At 40.4% G+C, this 22745-nt stretch overlaps 1 protein-coding gene across 1 annotated transcript in view; it reads right to left on the bottom strand.

The window, feature by feature from the left end:
- The window catches only part of BRF1 (BRF1 RNA polymerase III transcription initiation factor subunit), a 176812-nt gene that overhangs the window by 124582 nt on the left and 29485 nt on the right, over positions 1 to 22745 (bottom strand). Inside the window, exon 3 of the mRNA XM_042798984.1 lies at positions 6472 to 6645. Coding sequence (XP_042654918.1) covers positions 6472 to 6645 — 174 coding nt within the window. The remainder of the gene's footprint in view (positions 1 to 6471; positions 6646 to 22745) is intronic.

Here is a 22745-nt window from a genome sequence, read left to right as displayed (position 1 = left end):
TGCAGCGAGGGGACGGAGAGCACAGAGCCACCCAACGGAGCGCGCAGCCCCAACGCGCACGCGGGAGGGAAAACCCTGCCTTCCCACCAGCGGGAAACAGGAAACACCTCTTTCTCTCAGCAGCACGCTTCCTTTATAAATATCTCTGTATGCGGCAAAAAAAGCGTGAGGCAGCGAGGGCTGCAAGCGAAAAAAAAAAATCAGGTGGTTCTCCTTCACACCATGGAAAAGGAGACTGGATGTGCTGGCTTCAGGTCGTGAGCCCTGCTGTTGAAATGCGGCAGTTCCAACACTGGCTAGAGGAGAGGGTGACAGGGAGAAATTAAGGTGCAGAAATTAATTTTTTATTGCTGTCCCTGGCTGCCCTCTTCCCTACATCTCCATCATTCTCTCCTGTGGTACCAAATAGGAATGATCACACAAGACAAGGACTACCAAACACATGAGCTATTTGGAAATAAATGCAAATAACATGGGGCAACAATAGCCACGCCCAATTTAAGGCAGCAATTTTTCATTAATAGATTGAAACTCCCTCGGCTAAAATCCATCCATTCAAAAGCATACCAATTTTAAAACTTCATTTTGAAATGAAGTGGACAAGGCTTTTCCAAGACTTCAAGTCCAAGCAAATGCTTCATTAGGAAGCATTTCTTTACCAAGAGTGTGGTTAAACACTGGAACAGGCTTCCTAGAGAGGCTGTTGATGCCCCAAGCCTGTCAGTGTTTAAGAGGCATTTGGACGATGCCCTTAGTAACATGCTCTAACTTTTGGTCAGCCCTGAAGCAGTCAGGCAGTTGGACTAGATGATTGTTGTAGGTCCCTTCCAACTGAAAATATTCTATTTCATTCAGCTTCCTATGAAGTAAGATCTTGGCATCCTCTACCACACATACAAAAAAAAAAAAAAAAATCTAGTGAAATGAAATAAAGTAATTTGCCTTTGTAAATATTACATGTATTTTAACTGTGCAATTTAAAATCCATTTCTAATCTTTTATGTCCTTGTCACACTAAACACTTGAACAAAACAAATTTTGAATGCAACTGTATTTAATCAAAAGTAAAAGGTCTCTTAGTAAAAAAGAAAGTCCTTAACCAAAGAGAAATAGCAACTGGCTCCATTAACTTCCCCAACAAGAGCTCTAAAATTTTGTTGATTAAAGCCTAATTTCAAAAGTTAACTTTTTAATTGGGAACACTAGGACCTGCTGGCTCCAGGAAGTTTTAGTAGAGGTCAAAAGATTACTGGGATCTGATTTTTCATTTCTAATAAAAAAGGAAGTCTTGCCCTTTTCCTTGAAAAGACAGACCTTGAAGTGTTAGTAGGGAAACATAGAATGTATCCGTCAAAGGCTCTCATGGCGAGGTTATACAAAGCTTCCCAGACATGGAAGCCAAAAGAGCCTGCTAATGCGCGAAAGGAAATTAGCTGAACTTGTCTTGCAAAGACCAGTATGGCAGAAAGGCTCTGTAGCTGCTGCCTAATCTAGGATTAAAGAGACCAGTTCCTGACTCCATCACAGATTTTCCAGTAACTTTGAATGTGTCACTTAGCCTCAGTTCTACACCTGGAAATGAATATAAATACTCTCAACTTCCTTTACTGTGACATGAAAATAAACACATTAAACCAGGAGGCATTCAAATAGCTTGGCAATAAAGTACAAATACTGCGACAAATAGAAATAACAAAGTACTGCCCCATTCAGCAAAGAGATGCCCTTTTATTCCCAAGTCCTTCTTGCCTGCTAGGATCCTGCAATGCCTTCATGATCTTCCCTCAAACAAAAGGGAGGTTCATGGGGCAGAGGAAGCAGATGAGGAAAAGAGCCTTATGCTTTCCCACCCAATGCAAGTTTACACGTAAAAGACACCAAGGCACCAAACTCTGTCCTGTCAGTCTTCTGCTCCCAATGCTCAAATTTAAGGGGTTATTTTTCTTAGACGTTTAGCAGAAAGGTTCTTCTGCAAACACCCCAGAAGAGCAGCCTCACCTGCCTGCCTGGACTGACCCGGGAGGACCCCATCTCCTCCCTCTGACTACACACAAAGCTGCTGAAGATCACCTGAATAACTCAGGCAACCTCAATCTGAGGAGGTGGTGGGAAGGGCTCAGCAAGCCCCCCAGCATCAAGCTTTATTGGAAGGGAAAAAAACCTGCCCTGAGTTTACCTCCAGAGACAAACAGAGGGATATTTACACAAGATAGCTGGCGAGGAAACTTTGTGAGGACTCTTCTCATGTGGAAAAGGTTTTATTTACTATGCTCTAACAAGACAGGATTTGGTTTACAACTAAGGGTACATTTCCCAGAGAGCTTCAAAGGAAAATAATAAATAAATAAAAATTTAAAAGGGCATATGTGTGGGATAAAAGACATTTACCATGTAAAATGTTGCTGTAAAAAACCCCAGGTGGTAGCACTGGAAAATATTCCAAACAAAATAGTGGACAGTTGACAGTTTTTCTAACAGTTGTGTACAGTAAAAAGGATTACAAACAGAGTGTTCCTTGATTAAAACAAACTGATATCCCACCTGGAAAATCCTGGCCAGGCTCCCATTGTTCCTGAGTAACCCGTGGCTGCCCTGGGGTCACAGCCGAGCCCCTAAGTCACTCAAACACCCTGCCTGGCTCTTCCCAAGTTCTCCCTCTCGGGAATGGCAGCACCAGCTAAAGAGCCCTTTGTTTCCATTCAAACGTATGTAGGGGTGGAAAAGCTGTTCAAAACATTAAAGAGAAACAACTGAGGACTGTTACTATTCCAAGAAACAAATTAAGAGCCAGGGTCTGAAATGCCTGGTGTGCTGGCAGTGCCAGCTGAAGTCAGATGCCACTGGAATCACTCAGCATCGCTCAGCCCCTGCGAGGGGGACAACCAGTTCCATCAAACCTGAGGATTTAAAAATCACTATCTCCTTCAAATGTATTTTTTGCATTATACTTTTACTTCTGACACTGGTAATACAGACACATTTTGTAAAGAGAATAATAAATTAAAGTCTTTATAGGTAGCTCATCAAAAGGATGAAACACCTCCCAACTTCAGCTAATAGCTAGTAAGGCATCTTCCCTTTAAAACGTTAACACTGACAAGTAATATAAGCAAGTCAAATGAAAAGCTATGACAAAGTCACTGCATTGTGGGGTTTTGTGTCAAATAAGCTAATATAAACCATAAACTGATGTAAAATCAATTCATATCTCAAACATCATACTAAATTTTCTAAAGAACTATAAATAAAAGCTGTACTTGAGATAAATAAACTTTTATGTTCTCTAAGTTCTAGAACTATTTTTTCAGAGTAAAAAAAAATTGTGTTACTGGAATATTTTGCATTTTTGCATTAATTAAACAGCGCATAATAACCAAGGAGAACTTAATGTTTTCCTATTTCAGGCTGAGGTTTATTCAGGCATAATTCAGACTGCACCAGTAGACTTGGCTACAATTTTCCTCACATTTTCACAGAGGCTGCCTGGCGACATGTACATTATGAAAAAAGAAGAATAAGCAGATATCCATGTCAGATAAATACATTCCACTCCCTCAAACTGAACTCAATGCAGACACAATTAAATCCTGTTTTCCCTCTCCAAATGCTTCCCACTCCTTTGGTTCTGCCCCTGGAGAGAATGCATTTCTTGCCACTTCAGCCCCAACTATATCCCACGGTACCCCCCCAGGCCACATACATACTTTGCTCTTTCTACCATAACGTTTTTTAAGAAACATGTTGTCTTCCACTTCAGAGACTAATCTGTTCCCAGATAATTTTTCTTGCCTCTACAACTCCTGAGTCACTTGACTAATTCATTTGGGCCACCCGGCACCAAGGCGCTGTCTCTGAGCTCTGAGGATGCTGCTGCCCGTCACTACTTCTTCCACGTTATCGACTTTCCTCTAAAACACATTCGCCAATCTTGAGTCTTTAGCTTCCTTTTCTAAATTTCTCCCAAATGTCTTCAGAAGAGTTCTATAATCAACACAATGACAATAAACACAAACTCAGTAAATCTGTTTCACAGTGCATATAAACCTTTAAGTGTTACAAATACTGTATGACCTTTGTACAGTATATTACACAGCATATTTCTCCTCTTCACATACCATCCTCCGCTGGTTTCTCCAGAAGACCAAAACCAACTGCAAGATTATTACTCTGAACGTGCATCTTCATTCTTGCTAAAGCATCCTGTCACACAGCCCATCCTCTACACCTGCTCTTGGTCCCTCTGGACCAAAGGCCCTGGGAACACGCCTGCCTCCTGTAGCACATTTCTATATTGCCAGATCTGGCTGGAAATGGCACACTAATAATGATCATCATAATTAAACTGTGGAGGCTTGAACAAACATATTTTAGTTTCAAAGGTCAGCAATATGCATCTGTGGCTCTCAGGTTTTCAAGTTTCTAATGAAAGGACAAGGTGCCTGGAAAAGGAACTTCTATTTGAACGTTCAGAATCCATAATCTATTTGGGGTTCAGTTTTCAAGTTACACTGTACTTTAAATACATAAGGAAAAAAAACAAACAAACAAACAAAACAAACAAAACCAAACACTAAAACAAACAACCAAAAAAACCCACCAGCAAACAAAAACCCAAACAACAGAACACAAGCAGAAGCTGAACTCACTCTCCCAAAGTAACACAAGTTAAATTCTTAGTATCAACCTCAAAATTAAGTTTATCTAATGAATTAAAGAAAAAAACAAAACCAAACTGAACACTAACAAAATTGAGCCATAAAGTCATGCACTACCACTTCTTGATTCCCAGGTGGCACAGTAACCATTCAAATCAAGATAGAGTAATTTCTGATATTGACATAGAAAGACAGAGCCCTTATTTGCTGCCTGGTTCATACTTTACTCCTAGTATTTTGTGTGGAGTATCATACAGGATATTATCTCCATTTAACGAAAAAAGTTCAGAAATTAATTTAGGTATGTATGAAGTGTCAACCAGACCAGTACACCTTACACGTAACTGAGGTATATCCCTCTTTGAAGTATTTCAGCATGTAAAACAAACACAGGATTTTTTCTGTTTTTTTGCTAGAAAAGTTTGCCACACGTGCTGCACAGATGGCTGCTATATTACAATGTACCTATTTGCCTCTTATCTTATACTGCTTCAAATGCTATTTTTTATCACTACCCATGGGGAAAAATGGATTTGCATATTATGGCCAAGCTATCATTAAGTAGTATCTAATAATGACTGTAAAGAAGTTACTTTAAAATGTGACATGGGAATAAAAAGTATTGGTAATGATTTTAAATCAACACCGTCTTTATGGTAATTACAGAGTTATACTGTTTGACATTCACACAGAGACTTTACATTAGAAAAGACCAGTGTAACATGCAAGCCTTCCTTCTATTAACATCATTCCTGCAAAACCACTTTTTTTTAAAACACTGTGCAAATGCAATGACCGCAACACTGTCAGAAAGCATACTGAGGGAGAATACTGAATATAGTTTCTGAAACTAAAAAAAAAAAAAAAAAAAATCACCTCAATCTTAAAACAAAAGCTCAACTGCTAAAATTTGGAATGAGAACAGCAATCTAGAAAAAGCATCAAATCAAACAGAATCCTGATGATATGCACACACTGCTTTAGAGTAGAAAAGAACTAAAATGACACAGAAGTAATTGTTTGATACTAAACTTCAAATTCCAGCAATTGAAACACAATTTAAAAGAAATAAAAATATATGAACAAATACATTTGGATGGTCATCAGTATTTAAAGCTTACATGGATCTTAAGTTCTACAAGACAAAAATAGGGATGGTGTAGAGCAAGGAGTACTCACTTCAGAATCTGGCCTGGGTGCAGTCCCACCTCCAGCCACTGGTTTCCTGTATGATCTTTGAGCAAATTTCAGAATTTATCAAATGCCTTTTTCCCCCAAACTAAAACAGGAGTGATACTGTCCTTCCCACAAGCATTAAAGAAGGAAATCCTTGATGGAAATGATGGAAATCATTGATCATTGTATCTTGACGGAAAATCCACCAGGACTCTAATCTGTTCTTTAACGCTGACACTGCAGGAGGCTCGGGGTTTATTTTCCTTTGTTTTAAAAACAAAAAACAAGACAAACAAACAATAAAAGAATACAACACAAACAAGTTATCCTTATCAAAGCAAAGGAAAAGTGAGATCTTAGAGGAAATTTTGAGAAAGAAGAAATTTCATTATTGATGGGAGACAGAGTGACATTTATAGCTCATTGTAAATACTAAGTATTGTACATTTAGAAAGGGAAAAATTTTACTGGAACCACAGGAAAAACTCCCATTCACTTCATCATATACAACCAGCAATGACAAAGTCTGCTCCTAAACACTTTCCTTTTCAAAGTTCGAATCAAGGTATAACTGGGATAGTTGATTTGCTAGAAGTATGTATTTTATTTATATATATTTTTTTTAAATGTGAAAGGATACGAGGAGTTCCTTCTGTCCTACACACAAGGTAGAGACATGCAGCAATTACATGGGTCATCTTTCTCCCCCGAGTTAGGTGTTTGCTCACAGCCATCTTGAAAAAATTAAAGGCAGTATCCAGACAATGTTGATTGAGTTGAAGCTGGTTTCCCAAGTGGTGAATCTGACGTTTCCCTAGAAAAATTAACAAGGAAAAAAAATGCTTAGCAACTTTGTAGTTAGCATGCTTTTGGGTTAGGGTTTTTTTGGTGGTTTTTTTTTTAAAGACAAAACTGAGGGGGTGGATTTTGGATTTCATCTCTGTGTGAAATACAGCAACCTCTCAAGTTCCAGGAGAGACAAATTCTGCTAGAATATAAAAACATGCTATCAATAAGCCCTGGAAAACAAAGCCACAAACATCAGCCCCAGAGAGGATCCAAAACATAGCAAAGACTTCTCAGACAAAAGATTATACCCCTGTCCCTTAACATCACTTGACAATTAGCACAGACTTCTGAAAACCAGAGGTCAAGGCGTGTTTGACACTGACATGCAAACAGAGGAGACATTTTGCTGCAGCTCTCCAAGAAGTGATGAACTTTGCAGTTCCTCTGACCACAACCGAAACCCACAAGGAAAGGAGCTCTGCTCCGGGCTTGCCCATGATCACCACCGATGGGAGGCACTTCCTCCCTCCTGACACCGTCGCACCCCAGCCTCCGTTTAAGGCTTGGCTGCCAGGCTGCCAAGATCAGCTTGTGGCTTCAGGAAAACAAATGTGCCTTTACCCTTAATAATAAAAAAAAAAAAAAAAAAAGTGTGTTTCAGATGATTCATGGCAGGAAGTGGTACAGCTGCTGGGACAGATGTGGGAAGCAAGGTCTGGTCTGTCCTCACAGCTCCAGCTTCGCAAGAGTGTGCCGAAAGGACAGCTTCAGAAAAAGATGGGGGAAGTCACGAGGAAAACAGAGCACTGAAGCTCCTCAGCATATGGGGTCAGATGGCACATCAAGAAAAATCCTTTACTTCAGTGTGTCGGGCAGATGTTTCCAGTGCATGTATTTACAGGAAACGTTCTTTTATTCCCTTCAGAGACGTCATGAGTAGCGTTGCTGGAGGGGGCACGACGCCCGCCATGCGTCTCAGCCACCACTGCCTACAGAAAGTGATGGCGACCACGCAGTGCTTACCAGAACAATGCCAGCACCTGCACAGACCACACACCTTAATTTTATGCAAACCCCTACACCATTATCACTAATAACATGGCAAAAATGCTTAACCTCCAAACAGCTGTCTGCCAAAGACACTGCTTCGATTCAGCTTTAATAAAAAGTGACTCCAGACACGCAGCCAGCGTCAGCAAGACTCTGGGCAAACAGGAGCCACCACAAAGCAACAGCTTCTCCTTCCTGCACAAGTGGCAGTTACTGCACTCACCAAGATCCCCTTTGAGACACGTTGGTCAACCAGGTGTAGCACATCTGGATGAAGTAGTAACGAGAGAGGAAGGATATGTCACCTACCACATTAGGTGTGGGTACAATAAGCTACTCAAGTAATCCAAAGCCCATTAAGTGAATAGTTTTTCCACTGCTATCAGCAGGCCCTGGACTGGTGCTCACCAGTCTCAAAAAAAAATATTGTATCTTCCTAAAACTAAGTTACTAACTAGCACTTGTCATTCCTTGAATTTTATTTCACACTCTACAACCTGCATGCTGAAGAGGGATCAAGACTTATGTCCCCAGGAAAGAATCAGTTTGTACTCATCTGTAGGCAAAAAAAATAAATACACTTAGCCTTTGCAGCGCAGCAAAGCAGCTTCTCTGATCAACCCTTCCTTGAGCAAGTCCACTCCAGAGACCAGTGTGGATCAGCAAGACTATGGAAAGCCACCTCTTCCTATCACCTAAGCTTCTTATTTTATCTGGTTGTATTTTGCCACACATGGCTGCCAAGATGAAGACACAAACACCTGTCACCTGCAAAGATTTTAGGCACTACATGCAGATATACAACTACTTGAAAAAAAAAAAAAAAAAAAAAAAAAAAAAGAAAACACAAAACAGACACAACTGTGCCCATGTACCTCTCCCTCGGCTGCAGGGAAATCCAGACTGGAGTCGCTGCAGCAGCAAGTGAGCAGCATTCCCTTTAAGTAAGACAGTCCAAGTCAATGTGCTCAAAGTCAAAGGCAGCTGATAACCAGAAACAAATTTCAGCAATTTTAAAAGCAAAATTTAAACAACATTTAAGTAAAACTTTTGTAAAAACATAATGAGAACAGTGTCTCCTATGCCAAGAAAGAGCCACATACACTCCTGAATGTTTCATGGACACATGGTGGAACCAGTATGCAGGGCCCGCCTGGCCCCACGAGGACCAGGTTGCTGCAGGTCATCACGCATGAAGAGGTGATGAGGAGCTTCCCACGCCACCAGCATGGCAGCAGCTGATGAAGTCCTGGGCGCACACCAGAGAACAGCCCAAATTTGCTGGCGATGCAGAGTACAAACAGGACAAGCATCCATAAGCCTTCTCCTCCAACACTCCCCTGGCCCATCCCCATTACAAGTTAATCCTTCTCCCAAGAACACCACTCTCATTCAGGGCTCCACACCTTGGAGGGCATTTCAAAAACAAAGAACATACCAGCAGAGAAAAAAAAAAAAAAACATTGAGGAAGATACTTGAAATTAATTTCTCACAAGCTATTTTTCCCATGGAGCTGGTCCCACCCCCAAGCTACCATTAATATTCTCTGAGTATTTAACCTTTTCTTAATTTCAAATGTTGAAATAGAATTCATCATGATCCATCCTAGGTAAACAGTATGCTTGTTTGAGTAATATATGCTTTTTAAGCTAAGCTCTTCAACCAGCATTAATATTTTAAAATGCAATTACTTTAGGGGTGACCAGTCATTGTCTACTGACAAATAACAAAGAGATTCAAGAGTACAGAAAGGTACCATCCACTTAGGAAATGCTATTTCTTTGAGTGTTCTACTCAACCTTCAGCAGAACAGTGAAGGCTTTAATGCTGTGTGTTAGTACTCCCTCAAGCTGCTTTGTAGTATTATGTCAGTCATACAGTTCGTGGAAAAATAAGACAACTGTTACACTGCCATTGATCCCCAAAATGAACAACTTAACACAGGACAAGAAGCATCTTAGAAATTATGCACCTTGATGACTAACTTGGTTTTGTCCTTAGCTGTTATGAGAGAGAAAGAAATGTACTGCTTATAGCATCATCTAAGATAAATATTTACATTCTGTAACCAGTTTCCTATTTACTAAAGAAAGATCAAAAGCTTTGTTGTTCCATCACCACCACCACCACATCTTGAATTTAACATAACAACAAAATTCTATTTTAGCATTAGCAATCATGCTTCTAGATTTCTCCACAGGGAAGGCAGAATATGTTGTACTCCTCCTGATTCCTTCACAGATTCAAGAAGCATCTCCATTCAAAAGGTAACTCCAAGAAAAGGCAGGTATTGGCTAAACAGCTGTTGCCCCAGTACTGCAGTACAGTACCCAACGGTTGTACAGTGCCTTCATCCCAGTCAGATGACAACCAAAAGTATGTAATTTTGTGACTTTCAACCTTTTCTGCCAGTCTCACCAATCTGACATTTCCAGAGCTGAAAAACATGTCTCTAATATTTAAATTCTAAATACAGTGATTTAATCTATTGGTATCTAAGGGCAGATGTTCGTACTTAGAGAATTGGGCATAAGAAAATAACTGATCAAAATAAATTCACTACCCGGCGATCCAGTTACTGTTGACAAAACACACGAACAGAGACCCGTTCACACTGCCAGTCCTCAACGTGGAAAGTCCTCCTAACTCCGCAATGGTAGCCACAAACCTTGCTGAGCATTCAGATACCTTCTCACATTAGCCTGCTCCCCCAGCACCACGGGCAGGGCAGGGAGGAGCTGCAGAGCAGCTGCAAGCTACAGTGCTGGGAAGATGAGCAATTCCCTCCAGCAAACGTACAATACTGCATTATGCCCTTGAACATACTCCCACTCCCACTGCTCCTCGCTAGCTGGGTGGCATTTTATAACCTCCTTTTTGCTGTTTCTCCCCTGACTGTCTCTATCGTTTGCTGGAGACTACCAGCATGGCTCCAATCAGCCCTAACGGCTGGCTAACTCCCTTTCCACCAGTTTGACCATATGGTCCCAGTGTGCAGTGAGCTGGTCCAGCTATCTGCAAGAATGCAACAAGCCTTGTGATCTCAGCCAAAAACAGTGGGAATATCCAGCATTACAATGCAATTTATTAGCAATCTGTTCAACTCTGTATTCACCAGATTACACTGCAGTGTTACAAACTCAAATGAACTGCTCTACTGGATGAAAAGAAAAGAACCGCCCCACCTTTAAACCCTGATGTGCTCTGGATTACAAAACAAAACTCAAGACAACAGCTACCCAACTTACTTATCTATTTTTTCCAGTAGAACAGTTTTTAAAAAACTTTGTGTGGGACACTACTCTAAAAACTTGCATCTACTATCTCAGTACTACAAAGGAATACCATCAACAGTCAGAAAAAAGTACTGCATTTATTTTCTAAATCACCAGGCAAGAGTACAACATCTCGGACAAAATATACAGGGGTAAAACAAGTCTCTTAGTAAGTGCAACTTTTATTAGTAATTTGTAATAAAATTTGCCTCTTTTGGGCCTTACAGGTTTTTGACTGATCCTGGGATTGTTTTTTTAAATCAAATGAAATAGAGCCTTTAAGGTCAAAGCTTACATTTCATGCTGCCCTTGCAATTTAGTGTTGGCATTAAAGTGTCTAAGTATCTTCAGGAAAAGAATAAGGTACAGCATCTTTTTAAAAAAGACAGGACAAGCTCATTGGCAATGTTACAAAAACCCTTCCCCTCCCCTCCCAAGTAAAACAGTAAAATTATTCTCCTTTAAAGAGCAAAAGAACAAAAGTCGTGAAACTACACAAATTTTGCAACACATAGGACACATACCAGGCAGCTCCCATTTATTTCTCAAAGGCTCATCATACCATCGGGGTGGAGGCAGGGGTACGGGGAAAAGAGAGAGAGAATAAAGCTTGCATTTCTGTAAGCAACACACAAAATCAAGTTCCCAGGCTACCAAGTAGTAAAGTTTATCACGCTCCTGAATCTGCATCTAAAAACAAAAAGCCCTTTTCAGTTTTTAGTTCCAAGCCTACTAAAAAAACAGTGTTTCTACCCATCTACTCCCAGCATGCTGAAAGAAACACCATCATCTTCTCAACTGATGCCAACCTCAGTGCTTTGAACTGGCACGTAAGACCTGAACTTGTCAGTTCAGATAGGGCCGCTGAATGCTACTATCCTTTTATTTCAGAAGATTTCTATTCTTTTGATGGAGGAAACAGTAGTTCTTATAAAACGTGTAGGCTAGAAATCACTGTCACAAAATAGATTTGCAGCGAATCTTGGTAATATTAAATGCTTACCCAAGAGGCAGTTGATAGCAAAACTGCCACTTAAGTTATAATAGGAGCAAAATAGAAAAGGGGGAAAAAATCAGATCCATTCTTTACAAGCAATTTTCTTTCTCTTATGATCTTTTTACTACAGAAACATCTTGTTCTCTTCCCCTATTCAAGAGGAATCATACCTTTTTCTGGATCCCTTAAAAGTCAGTAGTGTCAAGCAGCTATGGCTATATATCACTCTCATCTGGCTTCTGCCTGCTCATCTGCCACCCTACCCGCAGACTGACTGAGACCGTAACACTGCTATTTCAAAGTAGTACTTTTCAGTACAAAGCATAAGTTTCCAGGGAAGTAACAGGCAGCACACAGCCAGAGCTTAAATGCTTTGTTATTATGACACCAACCTGCACAATCAAAATCCAGGCATACAGGTTTTTTTCCCCCTTTTTGCAATTTGCTTGAGGGGCCCTGAAAACTAGCACTACCTTAATCAGGCAATGGAGTCATGTTAACAGCACTAATCCTTTTTTTTTTTTTTTTTTTTTTTTGCAAAGAGGATTGTTATGGTAACAAACACCAGAATCTATTAAAGGAAATGTTTTGGATGATTCTTGCTTGGGTATTCATTTCCAGAATTTGAATTACTTTACTAACTGAATTTTACATGCAGATTTTATTCTGCATTTGGGTTTTCACTCATTTTCTTTCATTGAAAAAGCTCCCCAAAAGAACTCCCAAAAAAGGGAAGAAAAACCAGTTTGTATGTGTGGGCATCCCTGCATGCTTTGTCATATCTTTTAATTTCAGAAGTCTCAGCTCAAGGCCTGAATGAATTTCCTGCTCTTTGCTCCATGCCAGGCTTCTGTGTTATTTGTATTACAAATAAGTAAAACAAACAAACAAAGCCACAACAGGGAAAGTCCATGAATATCAATAGGGATATGCTTATGAAATCTGGTCCCAGAAGCCTAATCAAGGGTAGAGTCCCATGATCAAAGACAAGAAAACTTTTAAAGCCCAAACAATGGGCGAAGGCAGGGAGGAAATTGAGGCGATGGCTACAGAGATCACACAGAGCATTTCCAGCAATGCACACAGCACCATGAGTGAGAAAAGCAGCTTTATCTCTGCAAGCTTGTAATGAAAAAGGCCAACGAACAGCAAAAGTAGCAGCACAGTAGGACATTACAGCAGTGCTGACCCAGCACAGTAACAACTTTAATTTTATTGAGGATAGCTAGGTGTTATTCCCAATAACACCTAATTGCCTATGAGGAAAGTGATGAACATGTTGGCCTCATTCCCACGCTCTGCCTAACTTCAGCCTAGCCCCAAACTCCCACTTTGCCACCATCTAATCAGGGTGCACCCCACGTCCCCAGACCCATGCTCTTCCCCAGGAGAACTCCCCAGTTCCTCCACGGGATGTGCAGTCCCAGGGCTGAGCAACCTGGAGTCCGCGCACGCTCGGCCCCCCCCTCCGCCTGATGCCTCCCCGTGCCTGTGTCACCTGGCAGACCTGCTTCGGGGACTGCTCTGTCTTCGGGTACACTCTGTTCTGTTATCTCAGCAGAGTAAAACAGTTCCTGGCCCCTTCCCTGTGATATTCCACCAGCTGCGCCAGCACAACTGTTTGTGGGGATGCACAGAAAACCAAACCGGTAAACTGATCCTTGTTAAAAATAACCTCGTGAAATAAAGAAGACTTAATCCAGACCTGTTTACTGAAGGATTGATGCCTCCACTTTATCTTCTTAGGGCCAGAACCAGACTGTCTCAGCACAAAGACCTGTATTCAATTTCTCTGCCTGCTGACAATAATCTAACCCATCCATTCTGCCTCCCATGAGAGCGCCTCAACCACCAGGTACAGCTCCCATCTCTCCTGGTAAAGCCCTTCCACTGCACATCAAATGTTCATTCATTCATTCAACCAAAGAGAACTAGCATGCATCTTTAAGATTAATGACTTAAAAATCCAGATAGTGGTCACTACTCCAACCACTTCTTAAATATTTGATACTAAGCTACTTTTCTTTCACCTAGAAAATCTGCTGTTAATGTCTCTTCCCAGCACTTATCTGTACTTCTTTAGGTATTCATTCCATCAAAATTGGCCCTTGTACTCCATTAATGCCAAAGCAGGCCTGCAAAGCGCCCACATAGCTTCCCCCACCCCCCTCCTCAAGCACTTTTTCCATTCCCTGATTATATGATACCACTCCTACATGGGCAGCTTCTTAGCATATACAGCAACTGGTCATTTGAATTAATTTGCCTTACCCACTCTGAAGAATTTGGCATCGTAAGCATTTCCTCCAACTTTCTGCATTCAGTTCCTGGAATTCTGCTTCCCTCGCAGGTGGTATTTCTACTGTTGCCATTTCATTCCCATTATCAATTTAACTGCAACCCCCGCTTCAACAACAACAGACTAGAGCCATACAGTTTATTCATGGGCTGCACTCAGCATATTGCTAATCTTGTCCCATCATCCTCAGACAGCAGCTTGCTTGCTTCTTATCCTCGCTTATTTTTTTTTCATACAGCTAAAGAAATGCTAATGAAGTCCTTACTGAACTTCACTTCTGATGTCAAGAGTTGGAAAACCACAGCCAATGCTGACATTAAAAAAAAACAGCAAAAATTGCAGTCTGTTGATTCACTAGCATCTGAAGGTATTGGATCACGACTGTTTTAAGTCAAGCTAAAGCCCAAGCTGTTGCTGCAGACAGTGATTCCATCTCCTGCACGACATTTATGGGATTGCATGCCGATACAGATGAGGAAATTTGCTCTGCTGAAAATCAGCTCAAACAACAAAAAGTTGAATTCTCATTTGGACCGTTCCCTCATATAACTCAACAAGCAGCCTCCCAAGCCCTAATAGCAGCAGAACGTGGCTGGGGTGAGGAGAAATGCTGTCAGCAGCAGCGTACACATGGATTGACTTAAAGCAAATGTAAGATTGCAGCCTAAATGAGTCAAAGAGAAAAGTACACACTATCCCTACATTTCCTCCTGCCTCGCTGCTACTGCTCCCAGCCCTCGCCACTCCACTGATACAAGTGAGCTTACACAAAAGTCTGACATATCACAGTTCAAACAGATGCTAAGATGTTCATTAATTGTTTGTATGTTAGAATGCTTTATGTTGTTTAAGATTCATTTTGGAAGCAAGAGAATACGGACTTTTTTATATCCAAAAGTTTTGTCAACTGAATTTTTTTACTCACATAAGATTTGCAGTTGTTTCAAAGTCAAAACAGCTGGAAGGCTACATTACCAGAAAAAACTGTGAGCACATCTATGATTAATGTAGCATAACCCTTACCTATCTGACCTTAAGGGAATTAGAAAGAAAAATTCAAGATACCAAGAACTTTTAGGTAGTGGTAGATTTTGAGCATGCAAGATTTCCTTCTGAAAGCACCATCACTTAGGCTTTCCTTTAATCTTCCTCTGTTTTGTTTGGACGGTGATTTTTTTTGTTTTTTAAATTACACTTTAAATGACAGTTATTCTTAGAGATTTTTCTGTATGTATATACATGTAAAGCTTTTTCCCCACACTTATCAATTACCAATTGTTACTCTTGTCACAACAAGAAATGAAACATTTCTGCTGTCACACTGCACTAGTGCTGATCCAACCACTACCTTCAACCACGCAAAATCATTTCTACATCACTTCTAGAGAAAAATATTTGCTCATTAAATAATCTAACAGGTTTGAAAAGATCGCTTTTTAAAATTCTAGCACTCAGAGAGATCAGAACTTGTTTCATACCTACAAAGCAAAAAAGCATTTCACTAACAAGCAACTGTCATCAATCTACACAGCTAGAAAAATTCAAGAATAGCACAATACAGGGAAAAAAAAATTCTGTTGCATATTGGTAAAAGTTATCAAAATCTTTAAAGCAAAACAAAAATGAAGACTAAACACGAAAGGATCCATTGCTGCAATGGAAAACTTTACAGTTGTGAACAGCATATAAATCAGCGCAGTGTTATCTGCTCGCTGACAGCACGTTCTAGTGCCTTCCCTGCAGATCAGGGCTTTTGCAAGGCAAAGAAGAGTGAAGACTGACAAGAAGCCATTTTTCGGAGTCTTGCGGAGCCCTGGGACTCAAGGTGCTCTGCACGGGCGAGGAGGACGCAGGAGCTGAAGGCATCCCCTGGCCAGAGCTGCCACTGAGGCCCAGGGGACAGGGACAAGAGCAGAAGTAATTGAGTTACTGCAGCTGAACAACTACCACTTCTCAGCTGCACTGCAGTGAGCATTAGCTAAGGTCACACATACCAAGGTTGTTTAAAAAATAAAAAAAAAGCATCTTCCTGTTTAATCCACCTTCCCTGCTATAAAAGCCAGTCTAACCCCTCCCTTTTCCTGCCCAAACACTCCCGCATATCTCTCTATGAACCTTCCTTCCTTCCCTTGGTCACCTTTAATACTTAATTCTTGCAACACGTCTGAGAATTTATTTGTCCTCAGACACTCACAGACCAATTTTCCTCCCCTAGAGTTCAACCCTGCTCCTCTGCACACCAGTTGTTCTGTCAAAATACAACTGTTAGTGGTAAGTCATTTCACTCTCCATCATCCGACCGTGTAGGCAGGAAAGACTTTACTGACAGAGACTAATACCAGCTCTGCTCTCAACCTATACTTGGCTTAAGGTTGCTGATGCTTCTTCAGGACTGAAAAAGGCCTGTGAGCCCAAAGCTACTCTCAGGTTCTGGTTCGTTTGGTTTTTTTTTTTTTTTTTTTTCCCCTTCCTTCCCCCCTTATTATACATGCAACTCTAGAGTGACACTCTCTCCCTATTCAGGCCTTACCTGATTGGCAGTCAAAGAAGATACATGACACAGTCATTCCAAAAGTAAAAATTTCCTAATATCAACCGATCGGCAAATCTCTTAAATTATCTCAAAAAAATGGAAATATGGTGAGAAGGCATCAAGGAAGAAAGCATGCAGAGAGAAGTAGTTGAGGGAGGGTGAAGAAAAAGAGGCAGTTATTAAAGCTATCAAAGGGATAAAAGATAAAACATGATCTAAAAATGGCAGCAGAAAGAGAAAAGAAGCAAAAATCAAGCTGTGAAAGGCACAGAGTCGTTACAAAAGCAAGAAAGATTGTATTAGGTTAATACTTATTTAATGTATTTTTATAAGAAGCTGACAAGAGCGGTCAAATACTTCTTCCTTTATACAGAAGGGATAAGAAACCTGGCAGTTAGGTAAGAAAGCATCAATCTTTATTCAGGCTGCAGCTAAAGAATTAAATTCTGCCCTTAGTTTGTCCCTGGCAGCTGAGTCCATCAGCTACAGATAACAAGGGGTATGAACTAAGGGGGCTGCTCTCCTTTACTGCTACAAAAGGCCTATTTAGATCAGAGCTACAACTGCCCCTGAGAATTTTATCTGTGAAGTGCCCATAGATGATGGAAGAAGTTATGGACAGAGCTTCAGCCTCAACTTTTGCATTTCCTTCCTTTTTAAACTAAAAATAAGTGAATCTCAGCTAAACAATGTAGTGAATCAGTGAAGCTATTTATCAAGCCAGTCTCTTGTGCTATCTACTTCAGCTTGGAGTTCAAAGGAGATTCAGGTTTAAAGAGAGACTGCAGATATTTCAGGAACAGCCTTATATTTCTTTAAACAAAAACATTTATATAAGTCAGATGTATAGACTGTTCCAGTAAAGAATTAAAATTACAATGCCATCTATGTATTTCTACAGAACGAATGCAGCCCTCTCACAAAGTATCTGGCATATTTGAATAATATCTATCTGTATGGCTGTGAGCCCTTCCACTTATATGGTGTCACTGCTTACATACAGGATGTCATCAGCAACTGTTCTGGGAAGAGGGAATTCTCACTAGACTTTGTACTCTTCCTCAGGAGCCCTGATCACCCCAGAAATAGAGATGGAGAGCACGGCAGGGGGATACAGGGTGGGTGTTTAAAGACCCATGGACTGAACTTGTAGCCTTCACCAAATTACCAAATGTGATTGATTAAGAGAAGAGCCATAAATAGATACAAGCATGAGTTCATGCCTAAAGATTAGTAACAGGAAATTAAAGGAAAATGTAAGCACCATGTTAAAGGGAACGTCCAACAGAATTCACTGGGCATCATAATAGTTTCCCAGGGGAACTGGTGGAAACTCCCACTGCTTGGAACATAGGAATCCAGGAGGGGCAAAACACAAGAAAAATGCATGATATGGAGTGATCCCATATAAGAAAAATGGGCTAAGAAGATTTACTAGGTTAAAGGAAGTTCTTATGCTTTTGCAAAACTGTAAGCTTAAGAGAGAGGTCGCTTGCATGACAGAATCATTCTGTATTCTGGGTGTATAGAACCAGGGAGAAAAAAATCCCCCCACCGTTTCCTACCCAAACAGCCGTCTCTGCTGACTGGGAACAGCCCTCCAGCCTGATCAATTTGGCAGCAGAACAATACAGACCCAGTGTCAATCAGACAGACCAACCTGACCTGTACAGCAAAGATCCACCTACTCAAGTTCCCACCTCTTAATTTTTTTTTTTTTTTCCATAGTCACCACTCCATTCTGGTTTTACTAAATTCAATGTTGCATTAATAACACACCGCACAAAAAAACCCTCAATGCTTGTTCATGTAACAAAGTCTGAGAAATTCTCTCCGTAACCAAATCTTTAGATACCAACTTCCTTTGTTCTTCTAGACAATCCGCTTGCCTCCAGTGTGCCAGTCCTTAGTAGTTAAAAGAAAATTTTAGGTAAGCACAACTACATTTTTCTGTTCTTTATGTGCTAAACCTCAAAGATCATTTACAACAGGGTTTTTTTTCTGTGCAGTATGACTCCAAGGTAGGATGTGAGATCATCCATTAAGCATACATATCCAAGACTAGATGCATTATTAATTCATTTTCCCCTAGGTAATATGGCATGGTGAAAAATAGCTACCAGAGAACATACTGACTAAAGACTTAAACAGAAATCAGTGGATTTATGTGATGATTGCTATGCAGCAACCTAACGGATCTCATTAAAGGAGACATGGATTCTTCTCCCCTGATACTGTCACTCCTACAGAGTAGACACTGATGTTCAACACAAGGAAGAATATTGATTGCAACATACCCCAGAAATAGTTCTTATACCAGTTGTGAGAATGATCTATCTGAATTTAATATTGCCTGAGTCTGACTACAGAGAGGTTTCAACTTTATAGTGTTTTTCTGATTAGTGATAGCATTTGGAAAATCTGTTTTGTAAAATAAATTGGCTATAAAACACTACCTGCCTCAGAGTTTCAATTAGGTGAGTGCTGTAAACACAGAAATGAGTTTTTACTCTTGTTGTCTTTGACTTTGTGGAACTGCAATCAAGGAAGCTGCCCTAAGGAATCGCTTAACACCAGCATCATCTCAAACCTAACTACCTTACTGCTTTGGTAGAGTCCACAGCGTAAATGCTACTTACTGACCTCTTTTAAAAACCACAAGAATAAACAAACACTTCAATCAGCCACCTGCCTTGGACCTGTTTATGCTACAAGCATCTCCTCACTGAAGGACTCAGAAGTTGTACTGCTACATTCATCAACCTCAACCACCACACTTTTCCTCCACAAAACATCTGACCCTTCCTCCTTCCTACCTTTTGTATTTTACTCTGGAGTGTTAGGAAAAGCTGATAGGCAGATGAAATTCTGCCTAGCTTTGTGCAATATGACCTTAGATCCATGTATCCATGGCTCTGGCAGCTACAATAGCAACAGGACACCCTGAAGTTAACACTTCTGTGTAGCCCAATGCCATCCTACTACATTATCATACAACAATAAGTATGTGTGCTGCTTTGTTTAATCCAGCTTTAATTATCATAAGCATTCAACCTCTATCGAAAGCCATGCTGCTATAGATAGGAAGCTAAACTTCGCACAACCAAACATTTCTGAGGGCCCCAAATCAACTGTGGTTTTACCTTCTGGTAACTGTGCTTATTAGTGTTTTGAAATCACAGCATTCAAACTTCAACATTTTGTTCCGAGTGGCTATTATGTTGTCTCCCTTTTATGCTTTCTACAGACTAAATCAGGAATGGATATCTGACATATGGATCCTTCTCCTTAGCTTAATAGCAAGCACATCTGGAGGAGATGGAAAAACCACACACAATTCTCTGGATTGAACCATGGAGGCAGGTGGCAGCCCTTCACTTCTGCCACAAGATGCAGAGACAAACCACTCCAAATGTACTCTTTGAAGAACTTGATTTTCGTTTCCATGTCACCACTTACACTCCCATATGCTCATCTTTATCTTCTGCTGGAGTTTCTTAGGATTATATTTGGTATTTAATATTCAGTGTCACTGTAATCCCACAACTTGACTTCCCTGGAACGACAAATCAGTGTTTCTCAGAAATCCAAATCAACCTCAAAGCTTTTTTTTTTTCCTCTGTGTCAATGACCTAGATCAACAACAAGTTTCCTTTTCTTCTTAAAGCTGGTATCAAACACTGCAATGAACTGGGAATGAAATTTGTTGTACATGTCAGATCAAAAAGTAAAGAGCAGAGTTGCAGGAAAACAAAACTACCCACATATACAGTAAGAAAACGGTCTAGTCGATGGCAAAAAGAGCATGTGAGCACCACTTTAATACTTCAAAAAGAATACTACTTCTATTTCCAGTTCTCCAGGATCTGAAATAGATTGCAAACTACCCTTGAGGAGACCATCTGCCATCAATGCATGGTAGACTCACCATGGACCAAGAATGGAAAGAGACAGAATTATGTTTACAATCCACAGGATGACTAACAACTTTATTTTGACCAAAGCTACAGATACCCATTTGCTCTCAAGAAAGAAGCTGGCAGCAAGCAAGAGTTAACTTTTAGTATAGGGCCAGCTGGAATAACACAGACCACTCAGACAACAAACGTCACCTCACAAGCACCCTGGATTTGCTCCAAAACTCACTTGAAAAGTGGTATTCTTTCTTGACATGCTCAAGGACCGATTCAGCCTGCACCAGAAGCAGTACTTTCTTTTTTTTTTTTCCTAGTGCATGATAGGAATCATACTTTCTAAATCTACTTTGAGATGATTTCAAATAGTCTCAAGACACACATTTTCCCACGGTATCACTAAGCAAGCTGGAAAATTATTTTCCTTGTATTTAAGCTTAAAAACAGAGATTTCATGTAGCTAAAAATGTCAGATTATTTCCCCTCTTCCCATCTTCGAAAAGAAAGAAGCCTATAGGTATAGAAATACTTTTTTTTTTTTTTTTAAGGTGGAAAGGGACTGTATTTGCAAAGCTATTCACCCACACTAGTACTGCTATGAAATCACAAGATTTCAGCTGACATTCAATAATTTTATTTCTAGCTATTTCCCTGAGCTCTCAGAGCTTTCGCAGCCAGAGAAGTAAGCAAACATAACACCTGCTTGGATTTGGCAAGCTACATGGGGCTCAGAATAATAAAGCAACCCCTCTAAAATCTCCCTCATATACAGATACCGATTTGCTGATGATAGGGATAGCTGTGTTCACCTCTGGAAATGAGGATGAATTTGGATTAGCAAATACTGAGGATTCATCTCACATTTAAAATGGAGGCTGGTAGTTAGAGAGGAATCAATGATAAACTAAGACCTGTTACCGATTTACTGCTTTTCCATATAAAGTCTGCTTTCCCTTCCACTCCATGGCAAACCTAGGGTAAGAAGCAAGAGAAAAAAAACCCTCAGCCTAAAGACTAGGTGCAACTGGAACAGGCTGGGGCTATACTTTTCATAATTTTATTTTGTAAGAGCATTTATCTAATCTTTCAGTGATTAGAAGAAATCTACTTTCTTCTTTTATGACAAATCAGGTATTCTATCAGAGGATGAAGTTACCACAGATAGTTGAAAGGGGAAATCCAACATCCCCCTCCCATCGACCATCACCCCCTGCACCAGCTCACAGTGCTCTTCAGATATTTTGCTGAGCCACAAACCAAGGAAAAAAAGCAATCAGTTTTCTACAGGCATCAGCCAGAACAAGGAATAGAAGTGAGACAAGCACTGGCAAGAAGTATAGCAGCAAGACGTGAGAGCTGTTCATCAGTCACATGCAACTCCTCTGATTTGTCTAAGATACTGCAAAGATTATGGAAGCAGAAGTTTACAGCTGTCCACACGCTCCTGCAAAACATGCAGTACACTTATTCAATAAGCAAAGACATAAACGTGATTTAGGAAGTGTCTCTCCCCATGTAGAAGGATTTCTATGCATCTGTCTAAACTTGCAGGTATATGCACGTGTGCCCAAAGGAACCAGAAATGCCTTTCTACATCAGGTGGATCTCCAAAACCCTGAAAATAATTACCAGCATTACTACTAAGGATGATCACCTATGCTTTATCATCCATGCTACCCCCATGACAGTGTGGCTGGAGACTCTACAGTGTTTGTATCTCCCTTTTAGACAAGATACTGTGATGATTTCTAAAAAGAGTAACATCCAAGATGGCTGCATCTTATCCATCAATTTTACAAGGACAGGAAGCAAGTGACCTTCAGGTTCAGTATGTTCTATACTGATATCAAAAAAACCTCTCAGACCAGACCTAACGACCAGTGTCTGGAGAGCAACCTATTCTCAGAAATTCATCCTAAATGAACTACAAAGCAAAGTGCAAACTACTGAACCCTATCAAGCTCCCTTTGTAGCAATACTAAATTCATAATTCCTACCATAAAAATGCATCGAATGCTTTCTCTGAATATTGATTTATAAAAGCAATCAAATACCA

Source organism: Tyto alba, unplaced genomic scaffold, assembly GCF_018691265.1.
Source record: "Tyto alba isolate M040663 unplaced genomic scaffold, T.alba_DEE_v4.0 Super-Scaffold_29, whole genome shotgun sequence".
Lineage (NCBI taxonomy): Eukaryota > Metazoa > Chordata > Aves > Strigiformes > Tytonidae > Tyto > Tyto alba.
Note: the sequence above shows the minus strand (reverse complement) of the source record. Positions and strands in the feature narration are given on the sequence as shown.